The sequence below is a fragment of the Caenorhabditis elegans genome, chromosome II (assembly GCF_000002985.6).
Source record: "Caenorhabditis elegans chromosome II".
NCBI classification, from domain to species: Eukaryota; Metazoa; Nematoda; class Chromadorea; order Rhabditida; family Rhabditidae; genus Caenorhabditis; species Caenorhabditis elegans.
In genome coordinates, this window is record NC_003280.10 from 6,643,881 (window position 1) to 6,661,251 (window position 17,371).

General features: G+C 33.0%; 4 protein-coding genes and 1 pseudogene across 5 annotated transcripts; 1 reads left to right on the forward strand and 4 right to left on the reverse strand.

Moving 5' to 3' along the window:
• Positions 1-3,285: 3,285 nt before the first annotated feature.
• On the reverse strand, positions 3,286-5,075 carry oig-8 (Ig-like domain-containing protein). The gene is made up of 5 exons (NM_001393104.1): positions 4,909-5,075; positions 4,702-4,864; positions 4,505-4,656; positions 4,311-4,462; positions 3,286-4,015 (listed from the first exon to the last, which is right to left on the reverse strand). The coding sequence occupies exons 1-5, from the start codon at positions 5,018-5,020 to the stop codon at positions 3,737-3,739; spliced, it is 858 nt and encodes a 285-aa protein (NP_001379981.1). The 5' UTR covers positions 5,021-5,075; the 3' UTR covers positions 3,286-3,736.
• A 746-nt stretch (positions 5,076-5,821) lies between these two features.
• sra-26 (Serpentine Receptor, class A (alpha)) lies at positions 5,822-7,939 on the reverse strand (the record flags this gene model as incomplete). The annotated part of the gene is made up of 5 exons (NM_062951.3): positions 5,822-6,061; positions 6,393-6,588; positions 6,632-6,901; positions 6,950-7,095; positions 7,688-7,939. 5 exons carry the CDS (start codon positions 7,937-7,939, stop codon positions 5,909-5,911), a joined length of 1,017 nt encoding a protein of 338 aa, NP_495352.1. The 3' UTR covers positions 5,822-5,908.
• A 518-nt stretch (positions 7,940-8,457) lies between these two features.
• T19D12.9 (Major facilitator superfamily (MFS) profile domain-containing protein) lies at positions 8,458-10,504 on the reverse strand. Its single transcript, NM_062952.4, has 10 exons — positions 10,387-10,504; positions 10,240-10,343; positions 9,975-10,083; positions 9,821-9,926; positions 9,666-9,773; positions 9,466-9,614; positions 9,297-9,417; positions 8,998-9,249; positions 8,843-8,935; positions 8,458-8,795 (listed from the first exon to the last, which is right to left on the reverse strand). Exons 1-10 carry the CDS (start codon positions 10,467-10,469, stop codon positions 8,532-8,534), a joined length of 1,389 nt encoding a protein of 462 aa, NP_495353.1. The 5' UTR covers positions 10,470-10,504; the 3' UTR covers positions 8,458-8,531.
• A 699-nt stretch (positions 10,505-11,203) lies between these two features.
• On the reverse strand, positions 11,204-14,986 carry T19D12.10 (Major facilitator superfamily (MFS) profile domain-containing protein). Its single transcript, NM_062953.7, has 10 exons — positions 14,865-14,986; positions 14,713-14,816; positions 14,553-14,661; positions 14,399-14,504; positions 14,245-14,352; positions 12,385-12,533; positions 12,214-12,334; positions 11,917-12,168; positions 11,780-11,872; positions 11,204-11,567 (listed from the first exon to the last, which is right to left on the reverse strand). The coding sequence occupies exons 1-10, from the start codon at positions 14,930-14,932 to the stop codon at positions 11,310-11,312; spliced, it is 1,368 nt and encodes a 455-aa protein (NP_495354.1). The 5' UTR covers positions 14,933-14,986; the 3' UTR covers positions 11,204-11,309.
• Positions 14,987-16,266: 1,280 nt separating this feature from the next.
• Positions 16,267-17,114, forward strand: T19D12.3 (annotated as a pseudogene). Its single transcript has 5 exons — positions 16,267-16,368; positions 16,492-16,628; positions 16,671-16,748; positions 16,795-16,863; positions 16,910-17,114. Coding segments are annotated over exons 1-5 (591 nt in total).
• Positions 17,115-17,371: the final 257 nt, after the last annotated feature.

Genomic DNA, 17,371 nt, shown 5'->3' on the forward strand with positions numbered 1-17,371 from the left:
ATCGCAGAACATTACCTAATTTGAAACATCGTTAAGTTGGATTGGAATTGGACTGTATTGCTTTGAACTCGTTTTTTTTGCAAAAATATCTGAACAGATGTTTCAATTCGCAACAAGTGGGAATTGTATTTTCAAAACCTTTTTCGAAAAAAAAAACCATTGGAAAGTCAACACTACAGTAGACGTTTTACAAGACAAATACCAAGAAAAAACATTTCGAAACATTTGAGGATATCGGATGAATGAGTCAGAGGGTAATAAAAGACGGAGGGAAACGATGGAAGAAAAAAGTTTTGAAACATTTTCAATTTTAGCAGAACGAGAGGAAATTGTTCTCATACATTTTTGCTCTATTTGTTTGAAGTGGGTGAAAAGAAAATGAATGAATGTAGAAAAATGAAGAAAAATAGAGATATTGAAGAAAAAACTGAAGTTTGAAGATAATTGTTTAAAAAAAAGAAGAAAAGAATATAAAATAAAAACGGACCTTTGAAATCTTAGTTGTAATGGTAGTTAGGCTTTCGAATGTCCGCAAGGATTGCATTAAAAAGTGGAAATAAATCGGAAAAGAAGATGGAAAAAGAGGTAAAATAAACGAGAATAGTCAAAACTATGTTCCTCCTCTCAATCCAACCGAGACTCCATAAACGGGTGAGTAGAGAGACTGAGGGGGGTCTCCCGCAATTAAAACACACGCAAACGGAAAATAAATGGAGGAATCAGAAGAAGAACAACAAGTTGGAAAAAATGAGGAAGAGAGAAGGAGGATGAAGAGACGACTAAACGTTTTTTGTGTTGATGATGTTAAAGTATATTGGAGAGGAAAAGGAAGATGTTAAAGAAGAGAAAAAAGTAGAAGAAGGAGAAGAAGAGTACTAAAATTACTGAGGTAAATGATGGAGCAGAGACAGGACGAGGCAGTGTGTTTTAAAGGCTGGATGCACAGAAGCAACGATGCGAATGTAATTCATCCTATGAAACACTGAATTATAAATAGAGATTTGAAGAGTGGACAACATGAAGTCTCATTTTTTGGTTCATCATAATTTTACCATTAGAAAAAAAACTTGTTGAATGCCAATTTCACTGTGCTGGGCTTCCATGATTTGTAGGAACGTCTTCAGGCTTTGGCATCATGCCTGCCTGCTAACGAGGTTTCCTACCGTTTGAAGTGTTATGTTATTTTAAAGGCAACGGCAAGATTTCTTGTGCCTACGTAAATCATTTTTAATGTTCAGTCTATGGAGTTCACTTCCCTCTAAAAGCTAATAAAAACGAACGTGTTCTGAGGAAAGTTATGCAGGTGACAATCTACATTTTAGTTTGATTTTTATTTTTTCTCTCAAACCATGCTATCCCATGAATTGACCAACGACAATTTTTTATTGATAGAATTTGAAGATTGTAAGAATTACCAGTCCGTTCTTAAAACAAGTTTCCAAAAAACCAATCAAATCCCTAGAAATGAGTCTGTCTCGGCGAAAATTTCTCTAGGAATCATGTATTTCCAGATATGGTTATAAGGAATGTAATGCAAAAATGAAAACGAAAATTTGAAAACAAATCAATGTTGTTTTCTTAGGGAATCAAAAAGTAATTTCAGATTTTATATTAAAAACCAGCCTTTATTATTGACATTTTAAATGCAAAAATCCATTCTATAAAGTTTGCAAAATATATGTTTTCAAAAAAAAAGAATTTACCAAGTTTTGGTAACCAATGACAACGACACGAGCAAACGGGGAAAGATGGCAACAGGTGGATGAAAGGGAAGAAAGAGCAAAATCTACCAGATGTGTCACTTGTAGAAAAAGAAAAGAGGATGAAAGGTGAAAGGAAAAGAGAAAATGGGAATGCGAGAGGGGCCAAAGGCGTGGCAACGGACGCCATGGCGAATTGAGATTCGTTTTACATGCATATCTATGTTTATTAGACAGATGGAAGTAAAAGGAGCAATGTGCGGGGACAAGCAAAACGGGCCAAAAGCTCCGGATGTCGACGGCTGTGGTTGTTGAGAGTGCACGGCGTGAACATGACCACGGGAGGAGGATGAAGAATGAAATGGAGGCGGGAGAAAGGAAATGGGGGAGGACAAGAAGGAAACCGGGTGGGAGTTGATGAAATATAATGCTGGGCTTGTCCGAGATCCAACAGACTTGTTGACATGATTGGAAAAACATAGTGCAGGTGAATTATACAATTTTTTGAAAGGAATGGATGAGCCAAGAAACTAGTGTTTTTTTAGAGTTTTGGTGCCTTTAAAAATGTTCTTTTCAAAATATTGTATCATAAGGAACTGCCAAATTATTTGCCAATATTGAAGCCGTGTAGCTAAACACATCATCATAAAGTTTACCAAATTTAAGATTTCAAATAATTGGCTCTGAAACAGAAAAAATTAAATCAAAGTTTGATTTGTAGTGCAAGTTGCAATCAGAATATGCAATTACTTTTAAATTTCTATCTGATTTTCGTAACTATCCAGAGACAATAATGAGCGTTTGCAAGATTGGAATTCTTTAAAAAATGCTCGTCGAAACACGGGCTACAGATTTGCAACAAAATTGTTTTTGACGTTTGCCAAACACTTTTAGAACAAAAAGCAACAAATTGCAACATTTTTGCAAGATCAGTTGTCAAGGAGGCTCCGATTTCTTAGGTCGTTTTTCTGACAGGAAACAACCGACTACACAACATTTTTGCTTACTTTTTTGAAAAATAATTCTGTGGAATTAGAGAAAATGACCAACGATATCTACCTACATGAATGGTTTTAAAGGGAATATACATTTTCAAAAAATACAGATAAAATACTGTACAGCTGGTTTTGTAACTCAAAAATAAGTCAATGTAGAGAAATAAAATGGTATACAACTTTTAAAGATGGTGCAGCGCTAATGGGAATTATGTCGAAAAACTTTTATAATGGTCTAAAAAAACTGAATAAAACATTACAAGTGTGTTTCTATTCTGGATAATTTTCTGTCAAAGTTTTCGTAAATTGCCAAATTTGTGTTGTAGCTTTCTAACTCAAAAATATAAAATGAGAGGCTCATTTTTTTCTGTTATAACCGAATAGTTATTTGGGTATGACAAGACCGAGTAAAGTTCGTTGGTTTGGGAAATCTGCAGTAGCGGAGAACAGATGTCAGTTGGGTTCCCGTGATCTGCGTCTCTAATTCCTGCATACTATTTCGTGATCTTACTTTTTGCTGCGTGTACTTTTTGTAGAAACAAGGGGAACTGAACTGCACATTTCATTGCGTTTCGACTCGAAACCAAAGTCATTTCAAGGATTTTTTATTAGCAAAACTGGTTTCGAAGGGAAAAAAGCAAAACAGATGGGATTAGGCAATAAAAATAAAGAGAAATTTCAAAGATATTTCAGAAATTAATCTGAACTTTCTTTTTGCAGGCTAGAGAATTGATTTGAGATCACAAAAAAGCTATTTACCGAAGCTGAAAAGTCAAAATCTATTTTCTTTGTATTTTTATTTATTTTAGATGTCTTGATATTGAATTTTAACAGCTGCGTTAATAGAAATTAATAGTTGGATTCGAGATTTGTTAGGCTATATTGTCTCAAGTGAGTGAAATTATAATTTCTATCTTATTTTAAAATTCAATTTAAGGATGAAAACCTAGCAAAAAGAACATATTGGCTCAAAAAATGACTTTGAAAAATACTGGAAAATTGAGAGATACAGATTTGCATAGAGAAGATGAAAGCGGTGCATCAAAATCGAAAAACTTGGAGAAGAATGAATAGAGAAATGAAAAAGAAGGAAAAGACAGTGAATGCAGTTTTGAGAGCTTCGGCCACGACTTTTGAATCCAGCAAATCGGCGTTCTTGTTGTCATCCCATGATTGAGAGACAGTGAATGTGACAGTTTCAATTGAAGTTTCATTTCCGATTTGAAGGGTTCCATTGCAGACGTATATGCCACTATGATCAGTAAGATTGAATGATTGGATGAGCACGTCATTGTATAATGGTGGGGTGAACGAATTACTCTGGAATTAAAAGAAATTTGAATTTCTGAAAACTCTCACGTTATTTCCTAGTAAACCCTGTACGCAGGTACAGAACTCTCCACAAGGCTCTCATAACTCTATTCTCTTTTGTTTCTTATGGAGAGGTAGAAAATTATCATCTTTTGGTGGAATTATTCAATAAGAGTCTTTACAACTTCACATTTTTATAGCTAGGGAACTTTCGAGTTACATTCTGGTCAGTTATTTTAGTACACAGCTTTATACATAACTTCTGTTGCTCAATATTAAACTTCACCAGGTCAGCTAGACTTACAGTTTTAATATTAATTTCCACTTCGTTGACAAGACAATGTATTGCCGTCACATTATCTTCGAAAATTTTCAAAAAGTAGTTATTTTCTGGTTGTGCGTTCAAAATTTCTCCGTCTTCAATCACGACGTTCCACGAAGGGGATGGTGGAGCTTCTGAAACATTTTACTTATTCTCCACAACAATAGAGCTCCTACCAGTAGTTGCTGTTTCATTCATACCATCTCCAGGCATTTCATCAACAACAGTCAGTAGAGTACTATAACAAACGAATGACTGATATGCGAGGTCAGTTGAACGGATACAACATTGATATGCACCAGTGTCATCTTCATTCAGAACTTGAAATCTGAAATTATTATCATTGTCAAAACAAACTGCTTTGATAATTCACTCTAAACTGCGATTGCTATCAATAAAAGTTTTGTCGTCGGCTGAAAACATTTCCGTTTTGTTAAACATCCAAACTTTCTGAAACGAGCGGAAATCTTGTTGAAGCATTGTTTCGGCGTCGGCGCAATCTATTCTACATTTTGTTGTGGATGAGTTGTAGGCAACTGGAAGTTTATGATATTTGTGATAATCCAATGGAAGAGCTTACCAAAGATGGTGTCATTCAGGAAAACTGTTTTGGCAATTTGTTCCGGTTGGACAATTGTTGATTGTCCAAGGGATAATAGACCAACTAATAAAATATTGGAAAGGAGGCTCATTGTTTTACCTGAAATCTTTTTTCTACTCAAATTGAAAAAGATTTCAGCACCTACGGAAGAAGGGCGGAGCAATAGTACAGCAGATTTTTTGTTTTGAAATAGTCTAAAACTACATTCGTAGGGCTTATCAAAAACAATTCGGCGAAGAATACAATGCAAATGGCAGGTGACTAAGAGTGGGCTCACCTCGAGCAGAATAAGATGAAGAAGGTATGTTAAAATGAATTAAAAGATGATGAAGAGATGTGAGATATGAGATGTCATAATCCGGATAAGATGAACGAAGAAGGTGGCACATTGATTCAAAGTACCTTTTCTGGAAATGAAAGAAATGGAAGACCCATGTAAAAGAGTTGTATCCGTGATATCCGTGATATCCGAGAACTATGTACATCCAAAACTGCTACAGCTACAGCTACACTGAAGCACAGTTTTCTAGCTGTTGATAATAATTTGATAACTGGTAGGCTTTTCAAACAGAAAACTAAAAAAAAAACAATACAGCTGAAGTCTTGATATCTTGAGCGAGCAAAAAATGGAAAATTCTGAATCAGAAGAAAAAAGGTATCTCGGTTTTATATCCAATTTCACCGGAATCCTGAATAACAAAACGATGAAAAAGAATAAAAAGCAGAGGAATAGAAAATGTGGGTTGATAAGAAAACGGAAGCGACGACAAAGATGGACTCAAGCAGAGAGAAGGTAATCCGAGCAGTCAGGTATTCAATTCTATTCATTTTCTCTAAAACTCTTCGATTTCAATTATATATTAATGGAGAAAGAAGGATTGATGAGAAAAATATTTGAATTAGGAGATTTTTATAAGTTAAACATGACATCAAAAAATTAAAGAAAAATGTGATGATTAATGGTAAAATTGTAAATCTTTCAAGCCCAGTTTTCCGAGAGACGTTTCATATGAGAATCCAGATCTCCATACGTGGATGTCAACTTTGCAATGTTGATCTTTCTTCGAGAAATAGTTGATTTTGTTTTATAATAGATAATAATTGGAAGACACAGGTTTGCATAGGTCACTCCCTGAAATTGTACGTTTTACGTTGTACGAAAGAAAAATAATTTCGCACTGTTCGAATTCATTTCTCAACAAAGAAAATACTTTCATTCATGACCTCTTATCTCATTTTTCATTCATATATCGGAAATCGGATCATTTAAAATTCAACATTCCAATTTGAAACCACTCTTTCATTTCTTAAGATTGTGACAACAAACGTCAGAACCACCAAAAAACATCCGAAGAAATTTTTCTAGGCGTCAAGCTAAAGAAAGAAGAAAAAGTAATAACTAATTGAACATTAAACTTAATTTAAAATCAATCATTTTCATTTAAAAAACATTTAAAACTCACCGGCAAAAATGGAACAATTGTATGATAAACTTCTTCTGAAAGCTGATTTTTGCTGTTTCGGAGTATAGTAACACCAAAAGATGATATCAAAACACATAAAAATTGAATAATAATCAATGTGCAAACCGATTTCGATGTTGTCATTTTTTCGTATGCAAAGTATCGTTGATTTGGGTCAAAATTGTTATGATGGATTCTGTTAAAAATATTGGAATATTGGAGGTTGATATTAAACTTACCTTTTTTCTGCTTTAATGTTAAAATATAAAATAGTAAGAGTTACCACAATACAGCAACTCATGACTAAAGTCCGAACTTTATTAACTGTATCAAAACGTATTGCCAACTGTGGTGGGTATGAACACATCGGAACATATCCAGCCAATGGAACTCCCAGATAGGCGTAGAAATGAGTTCCAACAGTAAGAGAAAACTGTATAATAAGCAGAGTTATAGTTATCAAGTTTTCGGTTTTTATATATAGCTTTGGGAAATAACAAGCAATGAGTCTGTAAGTATTGCATCAAATTTTTAAAAAGTTTGAATGTCTCTGAAACCTGTCAAAAGTTAAAGAAAATACAGAATATGTTGAAAAATAGTTAGTCATGTAGTAGAAATATAATTCAAATACACATTCCGATGAATTAAAAAGAATATGACAGTGGTCTTCATCAAATACAATGCTGCGGTATATTTGACGAATCTGGATTTTTCACAATTGGTGGAATAAAAAACAACTACTGTTATGATTTTTGAGATAAACTCCTGGCCCAACCTTTGACCAAAAAATATAAATTGGTTGAGAAAGAGGAATTATTTTTAGCCGAAACTTGAAACAAACGTTTAAATCAAATTCCAAGCATAGCCCGAATATCGTGTAAGCTTCACCTGCTTTTCAAACAAGTTAGCTTTTTTGCGCATTTCTACATTTCTTCTGTAAGTCTGTCAAGACCCATAAATATACATTTTAAAATTACTTTTTGCTTGAGTTATAATGATTTTTTCTACTTCCAAAATATGTTCGCAGCTTAAGAAACAGTTTTCAAGTATACACACTATTTCTCAATAACAACAATTATAATATCTGTCTGCGGTTTTAAAAATTTATATTTTCAAAGCTTCAGAGAGCAAATCAGAAGTTTGTTCTGATCACATATGTGTACATCAAGTTAAATTTTAGTGACGTTTGTCTGGAATTTGAAGTAGAATTTGAGATGACTTTCCTTTTTGAAAAATGAAGTAGTCCATTTTTAAATATTTTCTGAAAACTACAGTTTAGAAAAAAGTTAACTCACGCGAACTTCCATCATTGTAGTCTGATGCACAATTGAATTGATAGAACAAAAAATCAAAAGAGCTCTGGTGCAATTTGAGAATATATTATTTTTAATCAATGTTTTCACTACCAAATAGAAAAAATAATAACTTATAATAATAATTGATATAATGCATACAAAATTGATTTTCATAATGGGTGAAGTTAATGCTTTTGCTAAACCACCAGAAGCACAAGATTCGCTATCCAATTGTTCAGTAGTTTTATTCATTTTGTGCTTAAAAATGATGGTAAAGAAAAAAGTGAAATTATAATTTAACTGATTGTGAGAGAAAAAGATCTTTGCTTTCTGAGACGTCTAAGCACTGGTTGTTAAGGAGTTTGAAACCAATTATTAATTCGTGTGTTTTGAAAGAAATCGATGACTAATCAGTCTCACTTGGGAATATTCAAGTTTTATCTGTTAATGCAAAGGATCTGTACAAATCTGTGTTTTATCTGACTATTACACTGAATATGGGAAAATATTATGTGTTTGATACTATACACCTGCCAATTTCCGTTTATGTTATTATTGTTGCTACCAGTTGATGATGACGTTTTTGATATTAGCAATTATTTCTTCTCAAAATTCCAAGATTTGTGGTTCCTTGAGCGAATTTTTCTTTTTTGAAATTTCGTGAATTTCAGCTTATACCTGTCTAATTTTGATATCTCAAAAATGAGAATTTGTCGGAAAAACAAACTATCTAATTTTTCTTGATAAACTTTTTTGAATCAAAAAATGAAATATTCAAAATCGTTTCATTGCCCGTTTTAACAAAAAATCGAAAAGAAAAACAACAAAAAATTATTTAAAAAAATTAAATTCGTTGCTCCGGAGCAACAGTGTTCTTTTTCTGTTCCCACTCAGGTTTCGTGTACTCCGCGGCATCCATAGTTGCGAAAAATGGAAATGGTACATTCATTATAATAACCCATATTCCAACAGCAGTATAAAAAACTGCCCATTCTGACGCTGTATGGTTTGGACACACAAAACCAATTATGATGGGAAGAAGAAAAATGGCTCCCCAGGCGCTCAAAGAGATAACTGCCATCACAAAATGTACATGTTGACGGGCAACCTGAAGTTAAAATTTTCCAGTTTTAGATAAGGATTAGGAAATGTTACCATTTGAGCGCATTTAACCACTCCTACAATATTGATCCCTGCGAGGACAATAGCAGCTGTGTAGGCGATTTGTGCAATTAATTTTGAATTTGTCTGAAGTTTTTGAAATTTATGAATGTAGAATAATTAAGCTCATTTTCTGAACTGAGACTTACCAACGCCATAACGAAAAATCCAATAGCCAATCCTAATTGGGAAAGTGCAGCAAAGAAAATCATTCTCCATGTCTCCGGAATAAATGTCATGTGGTCAGATAGCGGTCCTGCCACGAATTTGACAGCAGTCGCAAGCATATATGGAATTGCATTCAAAAATCCAGTTTCTCTGGCATCAAGTCCCAACACTTTGTTGAGATATGTTGGACCATAAGTAATCAAAGCCATAAACGACATGTTTCCACCGATTGCCTTCAAATCGTCTTTTTTTTGTTATTAAAATGTTTTTTTTAACTTACAGCAGCCCAAATTGACAAAACAACTTTATCTTTACAAATATCCAAGTATGGAACTGTTTGTCTTCCAGCAGTTGGAAGACGTCCAGTTGATATTTTTCTCAGTTCTTTGCCACTGACATTTCTAGAAAAAATTAAATAATTGGGAGCTCAACTAGACTCAAAATTTTACCTGTGAACTGTAGCTGAGTCTCGGAAAAATGTGAAAAATATGATATGAGCAATGACTGAAATTCCTCCAAATAAATAAAATATATATCTCCAACCCAATTGAGATTCACATAATACTCCGGATACTGGCATCAAAATGATACTACTGATCTGAAAAATTGTGTTATTTAAAAAAATGTTCTTATAAATTGAGTTTTCTACTTGAAATCCTGCTGATAAAAATGCTACGTAAGTACTGATTTCAGCAATTGGAGACCATCCTTCAGAAATGCTACCAATAGCTGAGAACAAGATAGATGCTCCAAACCCCTGAAAATGGAAAATTGTGATTTTTTCAATTAGAAAGGGGCACGTACCTGGAACATTCGAATAATGATGACTGGATAATACCCGATAGAAACTGCAAGTGGAATCAGTAAAGTGGAAACGGCGGTTAAAAGTCCATAAAATGATAAGACATTTCTGAAAATACAGGAATTATTTCTTAGAGGTTTTCTAGTTTTTTTTTACCTGACACCAAACTTTGTAGTCAGGGGAACAGATGGAAAAAGTCCAATAATTGCCCCAGCAGCACCAGCAGAAAATATGAAAGATACATCAGCTGTATTTTCAAGCCAATCTGAAAATCCAGATAGACTCAGTTTAACAAAGTGTTTCAGTTTCTAAGTTGACAACGCGCAACTCAGAATAAATTTTGATTTCTGATAAAAAATATTTCTTGTGATTTTGTAACAAAATAATTTTCAGTGCCTAACATTTTTCTGATTGAACTTACGTGTTTGATTGACTACTGATTGTTCACTTATCACATCTTGCATGCAAATGACCGAGAAATTAATTGCGTTATAGTTTGCGTTTGTACAGCAAATACAGCATAATCTGAATTCATTAAAATGTATCAATACGAAAGTATAGAGCTTACCCAATAATTAAGACAATAAATCGTGTTTTGTCTGCAAAAGTGAACCGTTTCTGGTTAGTCTGCTGCTCCTCCACTTTCTCCATATTCACATCGAATACTCACACACACAAAATGAAATGAAGTTGTGAGGTTCTAATATTGCACCGCCCTTTCTATCCGTAGTTTTTTTGATGAAACCTGACATCACAATGACTTTAAAGGATTTGCATAAACGTTCAAACGAAATTTCAACGAAATGCCCGGTAAAACGTTGGTTTCTCTTTTTGACCGTACGTGAAGTGTGATTACATGGTTACTGCAAAGGTCTGAATAAAAGACGAGATTACGCAGTATTTTTTTTTGAAAAGCTATTTTAAAATCTTCAACAATTGGTACTACGGTTCTGTAGCATTTACAGGCAGTATTTTTCAGTGTTAATTGTAAAATTAAATATCTGATTCGTAAAACTTTTAAAACTTTCAAAAATCAATTTTTAGTTGCCAGCTGAGACTTTAAAAAATGCCCACCAATTTCTGATTTCTTTTTGGCTAGAACTTGTCAAAAAATAAAAAAACAGTGGTTTTGTTCTAAAAATATAATACAAGTGATAAACTTGTTTAACTGATTTCCATTTTTTGTATGAAAACAAATCATTTTCAGTTCCTCCGGGAAACGAGTTCGCCCGAAATGAAAGGACATCGTCAAATTTATTTCCAAATTAGAATTCTTGAACTTTGCTGAAATTGATCGTATTATACGAATTTGAAAATATATGCGCCAGAATGTTAGATGTATGGAGTCAGTAATGATCAGTGTTGGCATTTGAAAACAATTCGATTTTTCAAAAATTCAAAACAATTTTTATTCGGTTAAAATCATTGAAATCATATGGCACAGAAATCCAAAAAAAAAGTTGATAACAAAACCAAACAACTCTTAAAACATTAACAACTTTCAATATCTTTAACTTTCTTCTCTCCAACTCCTGGTTTTGTGAAGTCTGCAGCTTCAGTTGTTACCAAGAAGGGAAATGGAATATTCATAATAATAACCCATATTCCGCCAGAAGTATAAAATACAGCCCATTCTTCCGGTGAATGATTCGGACATAATACTCCGATAATCATTGGAAGAATAAGAATGGCAATCCATGAAATTAGAGAGTTTACTGCCATTACAAAATGCGTATATTGACGGGATACCTGCAAAATATTATGGTCAAAGATAAAAGTTGACCTTATGCAACTCTGATATTGCCAAAAATTCAAAAAGTTGTTAAAAATATATTGTGGCGTTTTTCTGAAATACTTTTTTAGGATACTATTCAACGAACTAGAGAGTCGTGATATTTTGTAATCCCTAGAATCTATAATATTCCCAAAAAAATATCGAATTAATAATTAGAGTATAGTACCATTTGTGCACACTTCACTACACCAATCATGTTAACACCGGCAAGAACAATGGCTCCAGTGTAGGCGATTTGTGCAATGAACTTGGATCGAGTCTGGAATAATTTTTAACAATCACCACATTTTATGTTTAACTCACCAATGCCATTACAAAGAATCCCATTGCCATTCCTAGTTGAGAGACTGCAGCAAAGAAAATCATTTTCCATGTATCAGGAATACGTGTCAGTTTATCAGACAATGGACCTGCAGTAAATTTCACTGCAGTTGCCATAATATAAGGAATTGCATTTGCAAATCCTGTATCTTTAACATCAAGTTGTAATACTTTATTGAGATATGTTGGTCCATAAATCATTAAAGTCATCAGTGACATATTACCCCCAAGAGCCTGAAAATCTATTTGAAACAATATACATTAGGCCAACAAACCAACCGATGACCAAACTGCCAATATCACTTTATTCTTACAGACAGCCAAATACGGTACCGATTTTCTTCCAGAAGTTACAGTCTTTCCAGCACTTATTTTTTCTAATTCTTTCACACTCACATTTCTGAAAAACAATTAAATTTTAAATGAATAATTTTTTCTGTTTGTAATTACCGATGAACTTGAGCTGAATCTCGGAAAAAGGCGAAAAAAGCAGTGGTAACTAGAAATGCGACTCCTCCATAAAGATAGTAAATCGATCTCCATCCAAGTGAAGATTCACATAAAATTCCAGAAAGTGGCATTGTGATAATGTTGCTGAGCTGCAGAATAAAACTTGAGTTAAATTCAGTACAGAAAAGTGGAGAAAAATCAAGCAAATATTCAAATACTCTATGTGAGACTCTAGATGTACAACAGGCTCCATTCCTGAAAATGCTAAACTGTGCATCTTCAAACTGGCGTATCTTGAAAACTGCATATTTTGAGAACAAATGAGCAACTAACAAAATGATCAGATATATTTTTTCTTTTGTTTGCATTACTTTCATTGCAAAATGCTAATTATTTGTTGAGATACACAGAGTCAATGCCATTTTACGAATATCCACCTAAATTTTTGAGAACTCTTTTGTTCTAACAGTCAAAACCCAACATCCATTGAACGACAGAATAAAATTATTTATGAATAGTGTGTAGAAAAATATTTCTCAACATTTTCACAATTTCAAGTTTTTTGAAATTTTCATGTTCAGCAAAGTTACAGGCCGTTTTCTGAAAAAATCCAATTTTCCCCATAAAACTCTTCATACCCAACGTAGAAATTTGAAATTTGGACGAAACATCGCACTTTTTGGTGCTTTATCAGGTTCCATCAAAAAAATTTTGAAAAATCTACACATCTCTAAAATCGTCCTTCGCTCCGAAAAATGAAATCGGATGTTTGCTTTCGGAAAATGACCAAAAAATGAAATTGCGATATTGAGTTCAAAAAAAATATTTTTAGAAAGTTGAGAGCACGTTATTCACGAATTTCATGTTCATTTTCGATGAATTTTCGTTTCAAATGACCTGAAATTTAAAAAATGAACCTAATTTCATTATCACGTGACATTTTTTCGCTTAAGACATTTGAAAACTGATCGAGTTCCCAGTCGTTTTCAAGCAAGAAAAATGTCACGTAAGAATTAAACTAGGCTCATTGTTTAATTTTAGGTCGTTTGAAACGAAAAATCATGTGAAATGAACATGATATTCGTGAATAACGTGTTCTCAGCATTCTAAAAACATTTTTTTCGACCCCAATATCCCAATTTCATTTTTTGGCCATTTTCCGAAAGGCAAACATCCGATTTCATTTTTCGGAGCGGAGGACGATTTTGTTGATTAACAGGATTTTTTGAAAGATTTTTTAGGACATTGTAGAGACCTCAAAAAAATGATCATTTTTCAAAATTTCAAGTCGATACGTTGGATATGAAGAGTTTTATGGGCGAAATTTGATTTTTTCAGAAAACGGTCTGTAACTTCGCTGAACATGAAAATATCAAAAAAAATTTTAAGAGATAAAATGTGGAGAAATATTTTTCATTCACTGTTTAACAAAGTTTTTCCTCTGAAACTCAGTTAATGTTGTGTTATGACTGGTAGAGCAGAGCGGTTCTCAAAAATTTTAGTGAATTTTCGTAAAATGACTTTGGCTCTATGTAGCTCAACAAATAATCAGCATTTTGCATTGAAAATAATGCAATCAAAAGAAAAATATTCCTAATCATTTTGTTAGTTGAATATTTGTTTTCAAAATGTGTAGTTTTCAAGATACGCCAGTTTGAAGATGCGCAGTTTAGCGAATTTAGGATGTTGGAATTAGTATTTTTAGGAAAACCACAGGGTCTGACAACGTCATTTTACAATTACTTCTTTTAATTTGATTTAAATTTTTAAAAGCGTATTTGATTTAATTTTCATTATTGTCTTCCCAGGCTCTATTAAAACTGTTTTGTTTTTCTGTCTTCTAGTTTCTAAAATATTTACCTGAAATCCCGCAGACAAGAATGCAATATAAGTACTAATTTCTGCTATTGGGGACCACCCTTCTGAAATACTACCAATTGAAGAAAACAAGATGGATGCTCCAAATCCCTGAAAATTTTTTTACAAATTAAGTTTCTTCAAACCAAAAAAATACTTGTATAACTCTGGCAATAATCACAGGAAAATAACCAAAAGAAACTGCTAATGGCATCAATAAAGTTGCAATGGAAGATGAACAACTGTAGAAAGCAAGAACATTTCTGAAATTTCGACATTTGAAATAGATCAAGATTTTTAAACTTTTCTACCTTATTCCATATTTTGTAGTGAGTGGCACTGACGGTATCAGTCCTGCTATAGCTCCGATTGCTCCGGCAGTGAACACAAACGAAACATCAGCAGAATTTTCAAGCCAATCTAGAATACCCGACTAAATTGAACCGTTTGAAAATCCAAAGAAAAACTTACGAGTTTGATTAACAGAATGATGATCTTCAATGACATCTTGCATACAAATAACTGTAAAACTAATTGTCGTATATGCACCGTGATTACAAATTATTGAGCAAATTCTGTAAAACTCAATTTTTGAAGAAAAAATAACTCATGAGATTTTTTACCCTAGAAAAAGCACTACAAATCGAGTTTTATCATTGAAAGTTCGTCGTTTCTCTTCGAGTTTCTCCATTTTTTTTTCGTTTTCAGAAAATGACACTAAAAGTGACACCAAGTGGACCGAATTCACATTTTTTTAAGATCTTTTGACTCTTTGACATTGATTTGCATAATCCGTTTTTGTCGGAAAACGTATGACGTTGATACACTCCACTATGGCTACACCATATGAACAGTTGATGATTGATGCAAACATGAACTTTTGAAAATTTGAGTTCAACTCTTAAAATCACATTGTCCTTTATTTATGGTTTTTGTGGTAAATGAAATCATATAGCATAATTTCTTTAACTGTTATAAATGATACCTCTGTTATACGAATCAACATTTACCACCCTTTTAAAAAGTAATGTCCCTTTTTCCAACAGCAAACTCTTCACTAAAAATAAAACTTTTTGATTTTTGATCACTTTGGTTATTAATTGAAAAGTATTGATAACAGATAAGAATTATATTATTTCCGAAATATTAATTCTTTGCATTGCAAAGCTGTGGTTTGATCGACCAGTGCTAAAATATTATCTAAAACAAACGTTGAGTCCACATTAAAAGGACAATGAAAAAGCATGTATTCTCGTAAGCGATAAAATATTTGAAAGAAATTCACATAAAATCAAGATTATTAAATACTAAAATATTGACAAAGACTAATCTTCAATTCAACGGTAATTTGCAGTTGGTTGAGCATGATCCACATTTACTACTGATTCTTCTAGTCGCAAAGAATGGTTGCAAGACCAGACACATCCTATCACATTCGACACCATCGGCAAAAAGACTATCAGTGACTGCTATGCTAATAAAGTAACTATAGTACATCCATTCATGCATCACAAGAAAACTATTACTTCAGCTATACATATCTAATTACAAATTATGCCCTATTGAACCCGCGCAAATATGGAGTGTGGTAATGTCAGCATCACCTCTAATTGTCATCATTCTCAATTATTCATAGAACCGCCCCTTTCTACTATAAAATGGTTCAGTTGAAGTCATTCCTTAAATCTTCATCTTGTTGCTTCGTGCCTGTGTTTTCTCATCTCTACTATCTATGACTGAAACTTTGTAATTATGAGTTCAATAAGATCAAAAAGTTTTCATTGAGTTGAAACTATACACATTTTAAAATGATGATAACTATCCGATGTTTATCAAAACGATTCACATGATGATTACTTCGTTCATTCACTTTTCTTGTCCCCCTTTTTTCAACCTTGCTTATTTATCGAAACTTTCAGGTTTTTTTTCAGAATGCCGAAGAAGCACTCAACCAATCCATTAAAAATTTTTTTTTAATTTTAAAAATGAAGATGTAACCGAATAAAGATTATTCTTATAGGTAACTGGGATACAACAAATACTCCTTCTCCTGGTTCATGTTCATCACCATTCAATGGAAAAATTGCAACTGTTTTTGAATTAAATGGAGTTCAGCCTGAAATTGAGGTAAGCAAGATTAGTCAGTCGAGGTATGGTAGCCAAAGGGAAAAATAGAGACTTAGGAACCCATATTTTATGTTATGTTCTTGATTCTTTTCAAAAAATAAAGTAATAAAAGCTATTTTTAAGAATGTGATTGATTTCGTGAGCAACAATTTATACAATTCTACAAATTATGACTTCTCAACTGTAACAGAAACAATCAATATTCCATATGCTCACACGGATTATTACGGGTCATACCTCTTACAATACGGTGGAGCAAAGTATGATGTTCAATAAATTCCACACAATCTTAAAGTTTACAGAAGTTTGATGGCTCTTCAGAGCAATATTGATACACTTTTTAGCAACTCTATCTTCTCAATAGATACTACAGTTTCCGAGTAAAAATTGGGTAATAATATCAAATTGTACTATGTTTTCTTTCAGTGGTCTTATTTGGCTCAGCGATAACTATCCAGATGGGGCAAATACTATTGTCATTGTTGTTGGATACCAGTAAGATCCCAGGTTTAACATTATAATTTGACAAAATTTTTATCAGTTCTGACGATGATAATGGAAGAACGTACACTACTCTGACACATTTGAGATCACGAGGTTATAAAGTTATTTCGGTTGCTGCTGGTGTAGGGCATGGAGATTTATCCTATATCGCTGACGAATCAGAATGGTATTTCCAAGTTGATAACTCTACTGGAGGACAAAATGTCGCAGATCAGATTTCGTCGATAATTTGTAAATTGTGATTTATTTTCAAACTTATTTTAAATATATAGTAAAAAACAATGTATTCAAATGCAAAATAAATTTTCAAATTGACCATAGTTTTTAAAAACAAAAGTAGTTTTCCAAAAAAAATGCTTATCTGGAAGTTCTTGCAGTTGTTCAGTTTAAAAATGTTCGTGCTAGTTTACTATTCAAACAAAACTCTATACTTTTTCATAACTTTTTTTGTACAATTATCTGGAAAGTTTGTTTAAGAATACAGTTTATCATTTTTGAT